This window comes from Pomacea canaliculata, linkage group LG2, assembly GCF_003073045.1.
Source record: "Pomacea canaliculata isolate SZHN2017 linkage group LG2, ASM307304v1, whole genome shotgun sequence".
Lineage (NCBI taxonomy): Eukaryota > Metazoa > Mollusca > Gastropoda > Architaenioglossa > Ampullariidae > Pomacea > Pomacea canaliculata.
The window spans coordinates 1,113,417-1,126,673 of NC_037591.1; the positions used below are offsets into that span (position 1 = coordinate 1,113,417).

The following is a 13,257-nucleotide window of genomic DNA, read 5'->3' on the forward strand; positions in this document are numbered from 1 at the left end:
TATAGATAGAAAACAGGAAAAGTAAAACAGGTTAAAATGGTAAGAGTTTGTTGAAAAAAAATATAAAAGGGCCGGTAAGAGAGAAAAATGAATAGCAGAAGAGAAAGGGGTGGGCAAGCTCAGTTACCAAGCCAGAAAGAGGCTGGTGTTGGCAAGAGCAGTCAGGCCCAAAGGGGCAATGACTCAAAAAGTATTAAACACACACACTAATCAGGAATCAAATGCACTTTATAATCATTCACACGCAAACATAGTGATACAGTAGACACTGCTTTTGGACATAGCAGTGTGTGTCACAGGCAAATGGAAACATCCTTTTACCAGGTAATGCAGGTTATAAAATTTATGGCATCTAAAATAGTTTAATAATTTAAGTTTTATCATACAAACACCAAATATGCAAAGAAATGTTATCCGAAATGTTCATGTTAATAAAATTTATTTCAGAAACTGTTAAACATAGCATAATAGAAGCTCAAAATTTTCAGACTTGGGGGTCTCTATACAAACATTTTTGCCCTCACAAATTCTCCTCTTTAACAACAGCTGAAGGAAACATAAGCCATTGATTGAAAGGACGTCATAAAATTGGGACTAAAGAATCTTGTCCAAAGTAACTTCAGCAAACGAAAAATCTCAAATACATTAGAAACACATGAAACCATTCTGCATCTTACTCAGATGAAGATCACAGAAATAAAACACTCATACATAAACATTTTATGAACAAGATTAAATAGAACTGATTTTTCAAATTTTGACATTAAGTCCGTTGTCTACAATTAGCTGCCAACAAACTCTAAGGCACTAACAGTAAATTTCTGTATACGAAACTAGACATTTGTTGTAAATGCACAGATCAGATTAAATGAAATCTGACAGATGTAGACAGTTCAACCATGTCATGTCTTATGCAAAATTTCCTTAAACCTTTAATTAATGATTATGATGAATAAAAACACAAAATATATCTGTGGAGAGATTTTCTTTTTGTGCCACCATACTTGTAATGCCTAGTTCAACCAATAATTGGTTTACTTTACCTTTCATGCAAAAGTTGGTGGTTTCACCAAAGTTAGTAAGTCACAAACAAACCGGTCTTGTTAACCAGTCAGCTATGTGATTGCTGACAACATAGATCCTGTATCAGGAAAGAAAAACACACTTTTTTCCTGTGGTGGCAATGCTGTCAGGACACTAATGTTTCACTTTACAGTAAGTACACAAAGCAGGTAAGACTTGACCATGTAATCCGCAAACTGTCAGGCTTCTGAATATCCAGTACTCATAAATCAATAAATGGATTATAGAAGCAACCTTTCTAATACCCTGTTTGAAAAGGTCACAGAAGAAAATTTATACATTATTCCTAATAGATTTCTAACTGTAGTTCTTATTATAGGATGACATTTTCCAATGTGAGGAATACGTGACCCTACAATTGTCCAAGAAATCTCTGTCCCTTTAGGACTAATTTTGTAAAGCCACTTTAGTCTATAGTTTTGTCAACATTTTTATGGTGTCGATCTGGTATATAAGCTATAGCAAGTACTGAACTAAAGTCAATACTTCTTAGCATGCATTTAAATCAGTGGTGCCCAACTTTTTCTCACCCAAGGGCTGTGAGCCTTTGACAGAATATTAGCTTAACAGTAGTTTGCCAACAAAACACAATATCACTGACATAATACCTGAGTGTCATTGTAAATCTTTTACATAATATTTCCAAGTGCCAGGTGTGTGGGTTTCGCACAAGATCATTCTCTGGCCTTTAATATCATGCATGCTGTTACAAAAATGTAAGGATCAGATAAAATGCATACCAGGCAGCCTGAAATCATTTTGTCACTATGAACTTGAGGGACTGTTTGTTCCTTTGGCTGTGAGGATTCAGGTTGTCTTTACCTCAGCAAGATTTGGTAAGCCAACCCAGCAATTAAAAACCTGATGCTCAGTTCAAAGCTTGTAACTGCTCTAAACAAAAAGTTAAAATTTCTTCTAAAAGATGGGCTAGATGGAAGTCGAGACAGACTAATGTTGCAAGTAAGTACTTTATGTGACTTTGGCAGTTTTGTTTTTTGCTCTTCTAGTTGAAATATGTTCGTATTCTCTGCAAGTGCAATAGCACCAAAAAAATTCACAATCTCAACTGACATGCAGCATTAAGAATAAGATTCTGAAGGCCAGTCAAATGACAGCATAAAAAAAATGACTCTAGGAGCTAGCAAAAGAAAGTAGCAGACTGTCTAATACCCTAGATGTCAAAATGAATGCAACCTGTCAGTGAAACCCCAGAACAGAGTTTTGAATCTTTAATGTGTGGTATGGACCACTACTCAGAGCTTTGATTAAAAACTCTGAAAATGCCACAACATACTACGCCTCTGTAGGTCACTCCTAACGGTAACTTTTTTTTTCAATTATACATCCCTCTCCTGGCACAAAAAATGACAAGTATCAGTCTTACTCTTCCCCCACCCCCCACCTCTCTCACACACACATCCTCCCACACAAGCAGTAAAATGACAGTTAACAGTGTATTTTTTTTCCCATCTGCATTAGTTTTTGAATAGTCTCAAATAGTTCACAGATTAAGGTAATGAAATGAGAAAAAAAAAATCAAAGCATTTATATCACTAATATTTGTTAGACAGTTCAGACACTCTAACAAGTGTGGTTTCCTATAAGATTTTGCATTTTCATTAAGAAAAATAATGAACATAATCCCATTTACTAAGAAATGATAATTATGCTGCAGTGTCTGGCAACAGTTAAGCCAACAAATGTTCTTCAAGTGCATTCTACAAATCAGCATTGCAAGACCAACCTTGAAATGTAGCATGAGATCACAATGTATACTGCCCAAACATGAAGAAATGGTCAGCAATACTGAGGGCAGTCCAGTAGCAAAGCAGTGCAATACTGGTCAACTATACAGTGAGGAGTGTGGTTTCAGATCTAGTCACAGTGCGAAATCACTGCCAGGTCCTCTCAATCTACCAACTTTCTGAATTTTGCCACTTTGACTGACCTATTGCAGTCTGTAAAATACAAGACCTGTCATCAAACCTCAAGAACAAACTACCGTAAAATTCTGCCCATTTTTAATTCTAATCCGTTTGTGTTCTTTATGATATTCTCAACTGTTGCATTCAATAACTTCTAATCTGCACCTTTGGTGTTATTTGTGAAATGTGAAATGCTGAGTACGTTGCAGAGGCTGTGATAACCGCACTTTTGTGGTCTAAAACAACCAGAAACAAAAACAATAAAAGCCATGGTCAAGGCAGGCTTATACAGAAAGGAAAAAGAAAAGCTCCCCTCTGCAGACATTTCAAGTCTTCAATGCTGTTGTACAGTCACTTATCTGCTGATGCTTGTGCTGTGACTGACATAGTGCCTTGTCAATCTCTCTCACTTTCTGTACATTAGCACTGCAGTGCACGTGTTCCCTCGCTAGCACCCACCACAAAGAAGGTGGCTTTGTTCCCAGTACTTTGGTAACGACTCTGAAAAATATCAAAAACAACATTACTCTCAGATGTACCCTCCCTGATCAATCCAGACAATGATTTCCCAGTAATCACTGTCTATAAATATATCAGCATCTGTGATGTGTGTCAATGCTTGTGATAGGCATCATATGTCATATAACAGACTACGTGGTATGTGAGCAAAAAAATGCAAATTCCTATTTTTAATGTATGCAAAACACATGCCAACTATGACAACAGAACCAAAAATGTCTAGCTACTGCTGTGTCAGCAACAGTTATTTTAAGAGTTATCATCTATATTGCATCTTCATTCACAAATATCAACTCACATTTATACATTCAACAACTCTTTCTACAGCCTCTTTCTTTAGCAGTGTAACAGTACAGCCTCCAAAGCCCCCTCCAGTCATGCGGGAGCCGAAGACCCCCTCATCCCTCATCTCCAGGGCTGTCTCCACTAGCATGTCCAGTTCCTTGCACGAGACTTCATAATCATCCCTAGTAAGGATACAAAGGCAGCTGCTCAAACCTTACAGTCATTTTATTTCTTGTAAAAACTTAACTTGGCCTTCTTAGCTTTTTCTAGCTGAATGCTAGATCAAAAAAAATATAATGAGCGTTAAGGGCAACCGATGATAGGAACTTCATTAGTCATAGATGTGAAGAAGCATTATGTCATTACCTCTTTAATATCATAGATGTTAATTAACTTCTGTTTCTGTACTTATTTTGAAATATTAATCAGATTTTATGCTTAAGAGCTGACTAGCTTAAAGTGACATAAAATGAGTTAAAGTGGCATCATGTGTTACATTCATAATTAAAGCCTGATGGTGAAACTCTATGACATTAATCAGTCATAAATGCAAAAAGCTTTAACATTTTTCGCATTAACAGATGTGGTCACAAACACATCACCTTTTCCATATGTGCCTGTAAAGCTCACTCTCAAATTTATCATGAAAACATAATTTTTTTAAAAACATTACAGTAACCACAAAAATGGCACATTGTTGTACAAAAGCACTGCAATAAGCTGAGTCCTGACATACTTTCACAATGACCCATATGCTCAATCATTTATTCCCACACAGCTGAGATTAAGCAATTAGATAGCATTTTCCCAACCTGAGAGAATTATGACTCTCCACCATCAAATGACCAAATCTTTTGTAGTCACCACGCTCCAGTGCATCTGCTGCTTCCTCAGTTCGCTTGATCTCAGTGATGACATGACGAGCACGGCGATATGTTTCACTATCCAGTTTATCTTTGTTAGCTGCACAAAGAGTCAGTCTTGTCAAGTGGTAGCTTTAATTCCAAAAATAGCCGCCACCTACAAAGTCTCTGCTATGGCAGAGAAAACAATGCTGCTCAAATACTGCTCAGTAAGTCACCAAAGAGGTTCCTCAATTTTTTGTCAATTCAAACATTTGTCTCTTACAGCGAGCTTTTCTACAAACTTTTCTCCAACATGCTTCTGTAATTTGAATTAGACCAGCTATAATATTTGCAATGTTTGTATTCTGTACACATCATTCACAAGCTGTACCTTCAAGATCAGCCGAGGAGGCTTCACGTAAACTTTTCTTGCCAAGGGTTGCTGCTGCCGTCTCACACTGACGTCGGCGCATTGGGTACTCAGAACCAGTTAGTTCATGCTTCACATTGGAATTGGTCACCAGAACCACAACACCAGCATCCTTCATCGGAACCAGGCGACCTTCACACGACCTAATGAAGCAGCAAATCCAGGAGATTTAGGTCAGAATTCACCGCATAAAAAAATTGTTTAAAGAAAACACTTATCAGCCTCTCCTTAAGCTAACACCCTCATCTATGCTAGCTCACCTGCAATCAATCAAAAGGGCATGATCTGTTTTGCCCATAACTGAAATGAACTGGTCCATAATACCACAAGGCATGCCAGCAAAGTCATGCTCTGCTTTCTGGCATACTAAAGCCTTGTTCAGCTGCTCCACTCGAAGATTAGGCACAAGCTGTTCCAAGAAAGTGAAGGTTGCCACTTCAAGAGAGGCTGAACTGGAAACACCCCCACCAAGTGGAACAGAGGTCACTACCACTGCATCAAAGGCAGGAACTTCACCTAAACAAGAAGGAAGACTATTTAAAACTCCCTAATACAGTTGATCATCTATACAGCTCTCTGGTGATCCAATTTCACTATTAATATTTTTCAAATATTAATATATGCCTTTTTCCCCTCCAACATTCACCATCTGCATTTGCTTTTATCTGCCTACCTACATCAACCTTTACAGATGTATGAAACAATAAGGTCATGTAACTTTCAAGCTAAGGCAGGAAATAGTATTAAAGAACAATGATTCCCTGTCAAATATTGTCACTGCCACCGATGCCCTTAAGGTCTACCTGGATTTTGTTTGAGGTTTCTCTTTATTTATAGTCAGCGTATGACTGCACATATGCTGAACTTCAGCTTTCTAAATGACACAAACCATGATTACATTCCGCCCTGCGAGGAGGGGCAAGAAATTCAGGTAAAAATCATCACAAAATATGCTTAAGGATTTTTGAATTTTTGCTAAAATCATAAACTGAAGGAAAGTCTCCTAGCCATCATACCGTAACCTTGCAGGCGTGGAAAGAGGAAAAGTTCTGGTATATCTAACAAAATTAAATTCGAACTAAAAATAAAATAAAAATGTTTAAAGAGTTAATGATCAGCATTGAGACTGATAAATATTAAATACACTGACCAAACAAACAAAAAAAAAAAATCAGGAAGACAATTTTCCCCACATAATTGTAAAACCTGTTTTTCTCAAAATGTGTCTTTTGAAGCAATGTTGGAGACCAATCAAAAAGTCACACAGATTTGACAAGTTTAAGCAAAATTCATGCCTTAGTTCAATAAGATAAACAGCAAATATCTCCTTTATGAAGTTAGGCTATTTTTATGCCATTAGCATATCTTGACAAAAAAGACCTCAACAAAGGTTTACACAGACCCTAATTCTTCGTATCTCTTTTCATGCTTCAACTGATTGTAGCATAGCTCTATACAAAGAACGTACATATTTAAAAATATTTTTACAAAGAAAAGAGTGTTAAATGTCATATTCCTGCTTACCTGGAAACTTTGCCACCACGCCTTTTATGTAGTTTGCCCATTTGGGAGAACCTGGTTCCAGCTTTTGGATCTTGGGGACTAGAAACTCAACCAATTTTGGTTCATTGGGGCCTTCTGCTAGGGTGAAAATGCGACAAATGTCCCCATCTCTCTCTCGACCAACAAGAATAGTGACCAGAGGTAATGCCTGCAAGTTCGTGAAAATGGTATCATCGTTATAGTAGGCTGTCCGTAATTTATTACTAAAACATAACTGTTCAATAATAGAAAACATGAAACAAATCAAAGCATCAAAAAGATTCAGTGATTCTAGTATACCTGAAGGCTAATGGCTGTGATTAATAGGTTCAAGAAAAACTGAAGTGCAAAACTATTATCTAAAGACAAAGATTGCTGGGTTTGATAATAGCAATACCCAGATAATTTGCTTAAAGCTCTCAATATGACTGAAGCAAAATCCCAGAAAAATTGTACTCTAGGTCAACAAAATAAAGACGGTACAAGTGTATTACTTTAGGGCACACCAGAAGCAGGAGTGGGTGAGATAGGTCATGCAACATGCAACAAGATCCTATTGAACAATGGGAAGGAGAGCTGAGAAGGTTGAACAGAGGGAAGCAGGACATGGAATTGTGTGGCGTTAATGCTGTGCCTTAGTTATAAACCTTGTAATAACGATATTTTGTATTTTGTTATCTATTAAGCTTAGACTTAGGACAGACAGAAAAGCAGTAGTATGTTATATCGACCTGTCAGCAACTTTGAGCAAAGTATTACGTGCTGTTTAACTTGGGCTTCTCTAACAAATCAACTATCTCATCTTTAACAACAGCATTTGAATATCCTTTGTATCACATACAATGCTGACTATAGCAAACATTAACTTGCTTATCCACAAATTCAAAAAAAAAAGCATTAAAAACACTAAAGATAGAAACAAAATACTTAAAATGACAAAATTAACTCATGAAAGACTATGTGGCACGGTTACAAGCCACTGACTGATATTTCTGGGCTGCTAAATACTTTTTAGTGGGGACAAAAAAAAATTATCTACAGTGTTGTTCCGTTCATTTTCCCAACTTTTTGATTTGAGGCCTCAAGAGGGTGACCGGGGGAAGAGAGGACAGAGAGCAGGTGAGGTGAATTCGTTCAACGCGAGAACAGGAAGGAGTTACAGAGTGTAGATAGCAGCCAGTGCACGACACGGGACTAGGCCCACCTCAGCTAACCAATCAAACGGTGGCAACCACACACACACCCACCGCCCATTTATCGACAGGCCACCCGTGTCAGCGATGCCACGTCAAGGCACGTGTCACATGGCACGAAAACAAGATTGCATCACCACCTGACCTCAGGTCTCCGCCGACTGTTTAACAACTCAGTGGATATCACGTGCATATTTCCATGTCACATTCTTTAGTGTCCAGAGCCTGTTTGGAAACAAACCCGAGACTTGGCCTACACTACATCCCATACATTTTTTTTTTTTAAAGAAGGGGGATCGGGAAAAGGTTCGCTCTTGACCTGAAAGACTCGTAAATATGTTAACAAGCAATTAAAGTGCGACAAACTTACCATGGGAAACACGAACCCCTCGTTGTAGTCTGTGTGTTCGCCGATGAGATTGACTCGCCCGGGAGCACAGGCTGCAATGTTGGGTGCATCGCCGAATTGTTCGCGGAAAGCAGCGACAGCTGCCTCCATGAGATCTTTAAGAGGTGGAATTGGTGAAATCATATTGTCTATGAGACTTCAAAACACAGCGGGGGCAAATTTGAGTGAGGACTCGACGCTAACACCAGCAGGAATGCCGCACTCGCGGAGAACAAATGTCATTCAAGTGATCTCTCCGCCACACGCCGAGTGAGGATGGCGCCAAGTGAGGACTGGCCTTAACCCCTACCCTCCTAAACGAGCATAGTGCACATTTCTCTGTCTCACATGATACACATCATTTATGAATTTTTGATCTAGAGAACTTGAGAAATAAAAATATTTAAGATTTCACTCATTATTTTGATTTTTTTTTTAATGACATAGTGTGACTTTTACTACACACTTTCTCAGCTTCAAACCTGATTTCTTTCTTAGCTCTTATATATACATGTATAAGACATTGACTAAATAGGTAATATATACACACACATATGTATATGTGTGTGTGTGTGTGTGTGTGTGTGTGTGTGTGCATATTAAATAAGAAATTATACAATATACACGTGTAGATGTATATAAACGTTTATTCCATCCAAAGATGAGGCAGATGCCTTTACCTCATGTATGAACATGCATTGCACATTGATTTAAAGGATTTATACATTGCTTGAAATAAATCTGCTCTTCGTCCTGAGTGCTGTTCATGATCAAGTAGTAACAATTCATATAAGGATTGCTTCCAGTATTTCAAAATTTCTTATTATAGCTCAGTCAGCCCCTTGACTTGCACAGACCATCAGGAGAATTAAGTGGATGAGGCCGATGACCAAGTTAACTGCTCATGTAGTCTTTGTTCCGTGCAACAACAAAGCAGGTTTGGTGTGGGAATGTCTTTCCATTCTCATCATCTTCTTCTGTTGACCTTGGCATCAGGCTGCCAGGCGCAAGGAAAGATGATTTTGCAATGTAAGGTCAGTTCACACCAGAAAAGCAGGAAGAAAACTACTTGTACATTCGATACTTGTAGCCAATATGGTGGTGTTGCTATGCTAAATCCAGTTCATTCTGGCCATTGCCACTGTTGCTGTTACATTCTTGAGACTTCTGTCATGAAGCTGCCATCTATGGTTCCCATTGACCAATTTTGCTGTCACCATTAACTGATCTTGTCACAGCTGGCCGCCCTCCACTATGCTAATGTTGTGTCACTGTGTTGATGAGGTTTACTGTCACTATGTTGGTGAGATTTAGAGGCTTATTGTTGCCTGCAAAGCACAGATTCTGTATGAGCACTAACAGAGTGAGGTAGTTATGAAGCTTTTAGAAGATGAACTCGAGAGAGAATACACCAGGAGGGGGGAGAGAGGGGGGGCAATAATATAGTATAGTTGTTATATTTTTAATATTGCATTGGAATTTATAACTGGAAAATCTGATAAATAACAATGCAGTTAAGAGATTTCCATAAGTGGTGGTAGGAAGATGGGGAATCCAGAGTAAGTAATCTAAGATCAGCGAGGAGTTTCGAACATCAAGGATGATGGCACTGATGGCAGCTATTCATACCTTTTTTCATCAAAGATTTCAAATTTACAGAGTTTCCCCCGAGGCATACATAACTAATGATCGGAGACATCCCCATTGAGTCTACTGTAACTGGCATCTGTGACGTCCAGTATGATACACAAGCTGCCGACCTGTTCTGCACAAAAGCCCTGACACAAGAACCCAAACTTTGTATTGTTTGTCCATTTTTACATTGCTACGTATATGTATGTGTGTGCATGTGGTGTAGGACAGCCAAATGGCGCAGGGCCAGGCTGTACAGGTCGAAGAATGTGAGTGGTGCTACTAATACAGGGGTGGGCAAACTACGACCCGCGGACGTCTTTGGGCTGACCCGTCTGAAAAAGTGTGAAGTGCACATGTTATCATTTTTAAAAATTCAGCCTAGGTTAATTTGATCAAAATTTAATTTATCAAGTACAACAGCGTTAGAAATCGCCAGTCCATAACACTCTAACATAAACAAGGTACAAAGATAACAAATAACAGGCTGACATGTCTGACAGAATCGTTATAGAGAGCATCGGGGGTGGCTGCATTCAAAGGACAGGCTGGTTTTAAAGTTTCACTGAGCAAATTCAAACAGCTTCCCTTTATACAATAAATTCAGTGAATGAACGCTATTATGTACTCATTTGTTTTCATTCCATGATCACTAGGTTTGTTGTGTAGTCACCTGAACTGGGTTTTGGGTAGTTTATCGGCCTGCGGCAGAGTTAGAATTTTGAGACCGGCCTGCAAATAAAAAAGAAAAAAAGAAAGAAAAACGTTGTCCACCCCTGTACTAATACAACAGTGACCTCGCAGGATTTGGACAGAATAGAAAGGGTCTCACAAATTATCGCCACACTGCTCGCAGGTTTGTTTTGCCTGACACCAGCTCACCTCTGTGATACATTGCATCACCCGCCAGCTGACTACACCAGGGACTGGTGTACAGGTGTGACTGCCCCACACGGTCAGGCCTGGCCCTGACGATCTCATGTCATGCTTTGTCTTTGCATTGTGGTGGAATAGACTACTTTTTAATTTTAACATCTGTGCCCTCAAGGTCAGCTGGTTCAAAGATTCTTACCCTTGGTCAAAAGTGTAGAATACGAACAATCCTACTCCAGGTGCGTGACATATTTGTCGCCTCCACTCTTTCTAGGTCAAGATCGGGTTAACAGCGGTATAACAAAATTTGTCAAGGCAGCACTCTACAAATAGGTCACATTAAACACCACACCGCAGGCAAGGTTAACATGTTGACCATCTCTCAAGCATGCAGCGTAGGGAAGGGAAGAGATGTGATATAGTCACCCACAGAATACACTGAGGAAACCTATGGTCATAATTACAAATTTAATATCCAAAGTATTGTTGTCCTTCCTTTCGGCTCTCAGAAAGCATTAAATAAGGCAACTTAATTACTTTTGTAGGGATATTCAGAGCAGTAATGCTTGTAGATGGTGTATTTGTTTTTTGGTTGTTTTTTTTTTTCTTCCGACTGCCATACTAAATAAAGACAGCGGCTGTGCGCAGCAGACATATGTACAGCGGTTGTGTGCTGTGTAAGCAGGCTGAGGGCAAACAAGGAAGCTTATAACTAACACACACACACGCGCGCACACACGCACGCGCACACACTCACACGCACACACGTAAACCAAACGACGCACGTTCCCTCCACGTGGCCTTGTGCCAGGAGAATGCTGGTGCCATGTGTTGCAGGGTGCGTGGTAACGGTATTCGCCTTCTATTGTCTTTTGATTTTTTTTTTCTTTCCTTCCTATAGGCTCTATCCTGTTTGTATCAACACGAGGATAAAGATTACCATTTGTACTACACAATATATACAGCTGCACTATTAATTACATCTCAGCTAGCCTCCACCCCGCTTCTCACAGTGTTAAAATGTCGCTAATAAAAAAACACTTCGCTAAATGAAGGAAGGGGTGAATGTCGAACGAATGAATGATTACTCTTTGTTCTTCAATGAATCCTGTGATCTAGTCTGCGGACCTTTTCATTCTTGAGTTCTCGCTTAATCTCGTTTAAATAGAAGAAAGCGACGAATGAAGCCATCAGATAAAAGGATTAGGATGATACAAATATTTTAACATATTCCACAAACCACAGTTATTGACATCTCTACCTGTCTGACTGTTCTGCTGTCACACACTCGCTCATACAACAGCACCCACGAGCTGACTGAAGGCAATCGTTGCTTGCTTTCTTGCTTTGGCAGGAACGTGCTTTCACCTACAGGTGATTTCGCACTGTAAGAGGAGAGAGATGGGGGAAGGAGGGGTGATTGTTTTACGCCGAGCAAGCAGCTAAGGCAAAGCAGTCAGCCTACAAACAGATGCCAAATGCAGAGAAAGAACAGCGTGCCCGAGACAAGATCTGAACCAATGACAGGCAGTCTTCACTGTGTTGGTGACAGGCGCTCCGGACTGCAGAAAAAAACCTGAAATCTCTCAGACGGCCGGCCCTGCGAACAGGTGACACATACAGAGAGTGCCCAAGACTTGATCTGAAGGCGTCAAACATCTACAACTGTTACATACATGTACCTGGCAAGAAGCCTGTAAGGCAGCGGTTCTCAACCCTAACCCCCGACGTGTTTACAAGGGGGGTGCGAAGGTGGTCATTTTTTCAAAAGTTTCTTATACCGGTATTAGTGAAATTATCTTACATTGATGGCTAAGGGGGGCGCGCGGACGTACCTTTGTTCGTCAGGGGGGCGTCACAAGTAAAAGGTTGAGAACCGCTGCTGTAAGGGAATAAAATTAGAAGTGAACAACATTAAAAATTGTAGGTCGGGGCTGTCATCAGATCAGCGGCCTACAGAGGGGTCACGGTGCCGAGGGTCAGCAAAGCCTCATCCGACACTTGGCCAAGACTTCGCGCTCCTCGGCACCAAATAGCAATGCCCTGAATGAACTGCTGCACTTGACAACCATGCAGCAGGAAGAAATTGTTGTCAAACTTCAGACGAGTACGATAGTGACATACTTTGCTCCCATATTTCAACCTGAGTTCATGTCCCAGAATGCGCAGAAGATAACAGGGAAAATTTACTTAGTACTTACAGTGACAACAAGGGAGGCAAGTTCCTGAACTCCGGCTGCGATAAATGTGATCGGAGAGCCACCTGTGGTTGTCATGGTAACAGGTGTTCACACGACCAGCAGTGGGCGGAGTTAGTATTGATGATTTTCCTTTTCCTGCTACGGCTGTTGGACATTAATTTTCTGTTCGAGTCTAGTGTACCTATTGTGAAACGATCTCAGTTTACAGGTTAAAAACTAAAAGATCTTCATTTTCACCTGTCGCACTTTACTGGCTATATACAGTATATACCTTCTTGTCACAGTGCACGTGTTGTACTGTGTACTTTATACAACAAAGTTTCTGTAATGGCTATCATGAC

At 39.8% G+C, this 13,257-nt stretch overlaps 1 protein-coding gene across 1 annotated transcript; it reads right to left on the reverse strand.

Annotated features, from left to right (window-relative positions):
• Nucleotides 1-420: 420 nt before the first annotated feature.
• On the reverse strand, nt 421-8,495 carry LOC112557176 (galactokinase-like). The gene is made up of 7 exons (XM_025226871.1): nt 8,193-8,495; nt 6,612-6,798; nt 5,348-5,603; nt 5,049-5,230; nt 4,625-4,775; nt 3,826-3,994; nt 421-3,509 (listed from the first exon to the last, which is right to left on the reverse strand). Exons 1-7 carry the CDS (start codon nt 8,352-8,354, stop codon nt 3,429-3,431), a joined length of 1,188 nt encoding a protein of 395 aa, XP_025082656.1. The 5' UTR covers nt 8,355-8,495; the 3' UTR covers nt 421-3,428.
• Nucleotides 8,496-13,257: the final 4,762 nt, after the last annotated feature.

Bases quoted from the DNA above. Each gene is read 5' to 3' on its own strand.
- LOC112557176 (XM_025226871.1), bottom strand. From the start codon at position 8,354: ATGATTTCACCAATTCCACCTCTTAAAGATCTCATGGAGGCAGCTGTC. The intron at 3,995-4,624 runs GTTGGGAAAATG...TATCCTTACTAG, and splicing joins GAGAGTCATAATTCTCTCAG to GGATGATTATGAAGTCTCGT. The intron at 3,510-3,825 runs GTGAGTTGATAT...GATATTTTTCAG, and splicing joins GAGTTGTTGAATGTATAAAT to AGTCGTTACCAAAGTACTGG.